This window comes from Tupaia chinensis, unplaced genomic scaffold, assembly GCF_000334495.1.
Source record: "Tupaia chinensis unplaced genomic scaffold, TupChi_1.0 Scaffold000115_1, whole genome shotgun sequence".
NCBI classification, from domain to species: Eukaryota; Metazoa; Chordata; class Mammalia; order Scandentia; family Tupaiidae; genus Tupaia; species Tupaia belangeri.
The window spans coordinates 1,804,428-1,810,427 of NW_006159579.1; the positions used below are offsets into that span (position 1 = coordinate 1,804,428).

Consider the following 6,000-nt stretch of genomic DNA (forward strand, 5'->3'; position numbering starts at 1 on the left):
AGGGGTGCTTTCTCAATGTCTCTCTCTCTCTCCCTCATGAATGCACATACCCTGTAGCAAATTGTAAAATAAATAAATTAAAAATTAAAAAAAGTCTGCTCTACATGTGAAGAAATTTGAGAAACTCAAAAATGAACCAAGTTTCTAAAACAAATAGGGTTAACATTTTAAAATCATTGACAGTAGTACAATAGGGTAAAAATGATCTACAAAAAAAAATTTGGTTGAGCTAAAATAGCTGTTCTGTAGGCTATACATTCTCCAGAGACTTCATGTTTTGAGTCAGAATGGTAGGAAATAAAGCCACATAATTTTGACTATGTTTAGCTATACCAGTATTTAAAGGACATTGAGAAAAGGAAGTTATTGGGATCTATCTGGCCAGAATTCTGTAAGCTTGATTTTAATTGTTCCTAATACAAAAATGTCTACTGACTCTGTGTTTTATGTAATCACATGAGTGTCTCAGGACAGATAGATCTAGTGGGGGGAGGGGGATGGGCTGCCCTAGAAAAGCTGTTTTTTTGTTTGTTTGTTTGTTTGTTTTCAGAGAGGTTTTTGCTATAGGGCGCATGCGCTAGCCAGAAAGACGGACATAGAGAGACAGAAAGCGAGAAATCACCCTCCATTCTCCTCTTGGATCTTGGGCACGCATGCACACAATCCCGTTGTGAGTTTAAGCCACTGGGTCCGGGACTCAAACTGTGGTCGACTACATGGGAGTCCAGCGACATAGCCATTATGCCAACTGCTGGTCCCAAAAAGCTGATCTTTAAACTGCATGAGTAGGGATCTCTTGGGTCTTTTCTGCTTCCTTTTACAGATGTGGTCCTGAGATTTATGTAGGGGAAGATTGGTGGGGTTTTGGCAAATATAGAAATACCCCCTCTATCTGCCGTGAAGGGTAAAGTCATTGTCTACTACAGCTGACACCAGGGGTTCAGTTAAAATTTGAAATTATCATTTTTATTTTTCATTTAATGTGCCGAATATAACATATGGCCTACATTTTTCATTAAATATCCTTTTAACAGTTCGTTAAAGAAATTGATAATGAGAAGAGAATGAGACTACTGCAGTTTGTTACTGGAACTTGCCGATTGCCAGTAGGAGGATTTGCTGACCTTATGGGTATGTATACAAGGTTCACTTTTCCTAGAAGGAAAATTGTTTGGCATATTGCCATTATGTAAATGTGTATACAGCTTACCAGAAATAACAAATACAAGTATAGCCATTTCTTATCTAGATGTAGTTAGCCTGTGACCTTTTAATCACTTTGTAGTCCTTACCTTGGTAGAATTCTAATTTTTAGCTCCCAGACCCCACAATTTTAACTCAGTAGGATAGCAGTCTTTTGTATGTAATCAATTTGTTCATTTAGCCATTTGTCTAACATTTTCGTGTCTACTGTGAGCCAGGCATTATTGGATGTATTCCAGTGTACCTTAAAGTTGTGAGAAAACCATTATACAATAGTGGATTAGTTTCCTTGTTGTGTTTAAAATCTCCCTGCCTTATTAGACTGTAAGCTCTTTGAGATATACATTCATATCGACATATTTTTTTATGTCCCATTTCTAGCACAGTGCCTGTTACATAGTAGTCATGGATTAAGATATTTATGTTTGGGGGTCAACAGGTGATATTGTGGTAAAGGTGCTGGACTCGCACATGACCAACCGAGGTTCAAGTCCTGGACCCAGGTGGTATGAAACTCATGCTGGGCATGCATGCCTGTGTGCCCAAAATTCCAGGAGGAGAATGGAGGAGAAGGAACTGTGGCCTGGCCATTTCCCTTGGGGGATGATTTTTCACTTTCCCTTTCACTGTCTCTCTGTGTGTCTCCATGTGAGACTCTCTGTGTCTGTGTCTCATAGAGCACACATGCCCTATGGCTAAAACCTTAAAAATATATATACATACATATATATGTGTGTGTGTGTGTATATATATATGTGTGTATATATATATTTAAGTTAAATGTTTCCTTGATGCCGATGTAATAACAAGTCCCATAGGTAAATACATAGAGAGGTTGTGGTGACATTTGTTTTGTTTTGTTTTAAGTTTGCAATAGGGCCTGAGTACTTGCCAACAAGAGAGAGACAGGGAAGGTGGAAAACATCTCCCAGCGGAGTTAGCCATGCTGCAATCCTCTATTCTCCTCTCAGGATTTTGGGCACATACGCGCACACACACACTCAGCATGTTTTTTATGCTTAGGGGTCTGTGACTTGAACCAAGCAGTTGGACTTGTAGGATCCAGCTGCCTTAATTACCACATCACTGGCCGGCCCTGAGAGATTGTAATTTCTAAGCCCGTTTCAGCTAAGACAGAAAGTCATATTTAGAGAACTTAGGGCTAAACAGTGATGCGGTGGTAAAACACAATGCTCTGTGAGACTGGCCATGTGGGAAGGTTCCATCCAGGTTCTCATCTGTAGACCTACAGAACATGCTGGCACATACATGTCCATGATCCTGGACTACCTGAATCTGGGGTACATCATGGGTCAAGATCCTATTGGGGGTGCCGTTTCTGTTATTTTCTCTCATTCTTGGTCTTGTCCATACATTAACAAAATGCTTTTCAAACTTAAGCACTCATCAGAATCAGCTAGACGCTTGTCAAAACACACATTGCTGAGCCCCACTCTAGAGTTTCTGATGTAGCAGGGTTAGGTAGAGCCTGTGGATTTCTAATTTTAATAAGTTCCTTGGTGAGGCTCACACTGCTCGGTTAGGATGTACAATTTAAGAACCACTGCTTAACAAACTATTTATGATTTCATTATGTTTTAGGGAGCAACGGACCACAGAAATTCTGCATTGAAAAAGTTGGGAAAGAGAATTGGTTACCAAGAAGTCATACATGGTAGGTACAATCAGAAAGAATAAAATAGCCTTTTTCCAGTTATCCTGTAGTTGTTTAAAACCTACCAGAAATTTGAAATGAAATATTTTCCCCATGGTATTGAATTATCAGCTTTATTGAAACATAATTTATAAAGTTTGTAGATTTACAGAATAGTTCAGTTAACACTGTAATTCCATTATAGAGCATTTCCTTCATCCCAAAATGATGCTTAGGCCCATTTGCAGTCAATCCCTTTTACCATCTCTGTATTTTTAAAAGATGAGAGATTTAGACTAGTTCTAAATCTTTTTGTGTTCTTTGCTCTTTCTTTGTTGTTTCGGTTTTGAATGTTTGCTATATATATATATAGCACATGCACTCACCAGATAGAGACAAAGAGAGAAAGAAAGTGAGAGATTAACCCCCCAGAGAGGATGGCCACGCGGAATCCCTTCTTTTCCATTCTGCCCTTGGGATGTTGGGCATACATGCACATGTACCTGGTGTGATTTTCAAGCTGCCTGGGTCCAAAACTCAAACTATATAGTCAGCCATGTGGGATCTGGCTACCTCCTGACCCCAAGAATAGTTGTCTTAGAAGACAAAGAAAGAAAGCAAAGTTGGGAAACCAAAAGTATTATTTTCTTGTTTTACATTTAATTTAACCTGACATTTCCAAAAATGTAGTGTGCTAAAACCCAACCTTAATCATACCTCAAATTTTATAGTATATCACGATTCAACCTTACGTCAACAATATTTGAACAATATTTAGTGAAACATAGTTTATTGGTTGTATGTGGATCTTGCTAGATAGTATTATGCTTTCCCTATCTAATCCTTTTATTGTTCTGTTTGTTTCTTTGTGTATGTTGGGTATATATATATATATATATACATTCTATTCTGTTTCTTTGTGTGTGTTTATGCATGTACACATGTGGATATGTGTATACATGCATGTGTATATGTGTACACATGTGTGTATGTGTACATAAACACACAGCACGACAAATAGAATGTTTACATACATATATACACACATGTACATACATGTTGCTTGCTTTTTTTTTTTAAAGAGGTTTTTGCTATAGGGCACGTGTGCTCACCAGAGACAGACAGAGAGACAGAAAGTGAGAAATCACCCTCCAGGGGGGGATGACCACGCCACAATCCCTTCTCTTCCATTCTCCTCTCAGGATCTTGGGCATGCACACACACGCACCCGGCGTGAGTTTAACCCACCGGGTCCGGGACTTGAACCGCGGTCGACTACGTGGGAGTCCAGCGGCATAGCCATTACACTAACTGCTGGTCCCATATGTCACTTTTAAAATAAGAACTTTGTTGATATATAATTCACATGCTATAAAGTTCACCCTTTTAACATATCCAATTCAGTGGTTTCTAGTATATTCAAAAGATTATATAATCATCACTACTGTCTAATTTCAGAATACTTTTTTCATCCTTAAAATAAATCTGTGCCCATTCATCCTTTATGCAACTCTTGGTAACTACAAATGTACTTTGTATAGATTTTTCTATTCTGGACATTACATATCAAGAAATCATATGATATATAGACTGTTTCTGGCTTGTTTCACTTTAGCATAATGTTTTCAAGGTTCATCTATGTTGTAGCATGTATCAATATTTTGTTTTTAGTTTTAAAATTAGGGGGTTTTTTTGAGAGATTTTTGCTATAAGGCACGTGCAACTCACCAGAAGGACAGAAATCATCCAGTAGGGAGAATGGCCATGCTGAATCCCATCTCTTCTTCTCTTGAGATTTTGGGCATATATATACACATGCGCCTGGCATGAGTTTTAAGTCACAAGGTCTAGGATTCAAACTGCGATTGATTACGTGGGAGTCCAGCAACTTAACCATTACACCATCTATTGATACTTAAAGTTAGTTCATTTTTAATTGTAAAATATACTTAAAATTTTCTGTCTTAGTGTTTTGGTTTTGGGGCTTTTTGGGGGGGGGTGTTGAGATATCTTTGCTATAGAGCATGTGCACTTGCCAGAGAGACAGAGTGACAGGACACAAGAAATCACCCCCTGGGGGGATGGCCACATCACAGTTCTTTCTCTTCTATTCTCCTCTTGGGATTTTAAGCATGCACACAAACGTATCCAGCATAAGTTTCAAGTCACTGCATCTGGTACTCAAACTAGTCAACCACATGGGAATCAAAGACCTCAAGCACCACACCACCTAGGTGCTGATCCCTCATTTTAGTTATTTTAAGTGTACATAATTCTATGACATTAAATACATTAGCATTGTTATGCAGTCCTCACCAGAACTTTTCATCTCATCAAATTGGAACAATACCTATTAAACAAATTCCCATTGTTCCCCCTTGTCCGCTCCTGGCAACTATTATTCTACTTTCTGTATATTGACTAAGCATTTCATAAGTGTACAAATCATGCCAGATTTGTCTTCTTGTGACTGGTTTATTTCACTTAAAATGTCTTCCAGTTTCATAGAAACTGGCATATATTGTAACATGTATCAGAATATCCTTTTTTTTTTAAAGAGAGATTTTTGGTATAGGGTGTGTGCACTTATCAGAGAGACAGAGAAATGGAGAGACAAAAAGAGATAGAGACAAAAAATGAGAACCCCCTGTCCCCCCAAGAGGGAATGGCCATGCTACAGTCCCTTCTCCTCCATTCTCCTCTCAGGATTTTGGGCGTGCATGTACACATGCCTGGCATGTTTGAAGTCACCAGTTCTGGGACTCAAACTGTGGATGACTATGTGGGAGTCCAGTGACATAACCATTACCTCTGTCTCTCTCTCTCTCTCTGTGTGTCTCTCTCAGGTCAAATTAAAATAAATGAATAAATAAAATTAATTTTTGAGAGGTTTTTGCTATAGGGTGCGTGCCAATAGATTTTTAAAATTTTTTTTATATAGACCATAGATTCGAGGTTTTTTTAATTATTTATTTAATTTTATTGATTGATTCATCCATTTTTAATTTGACCAGAGAGAGATACACAGAGAGAGAGAGAGAGAGAGAGAGAGGGTGGGAAAGCAAGAAAGCAAGCCACCAGGTCTGGGACTCGAACCGTGGTCAGCCATGTGGGAGTGTCCAGCACCCTAGCCACCACGCCCC

General features: G+C 38.6%; 1 protein-coding gene across 3 annotated transcripts in view; it reads left to right on the plus strand.

Annotated features, from left to right (window-relative positions):
• ITCH (itchy E3 ubiquitin protein ligase) overlaps positions 1–6,000 on the plus strand; it is a 196,019-nt gene that overhangs the window by 185,169 nt on the left and 4,850 nt on the right. For all 3 annotated transcript variants that reach the window (XM_027770142.1, XM_027770143.1, XM_006144022.3), the window contains 2 exons: positions 1,035–1,131; positions 2,806–2,878. In XM_027770142.1, coding sequence (XP_027625943.1) covers positions 1,035–1,131; positions 2,806–2,878 — 170 coding nt within the window. The remainder of the gene's footprint in view (positions 1–1,034; positions 1,132–2,805; positions 2,879–6,000) is intronic.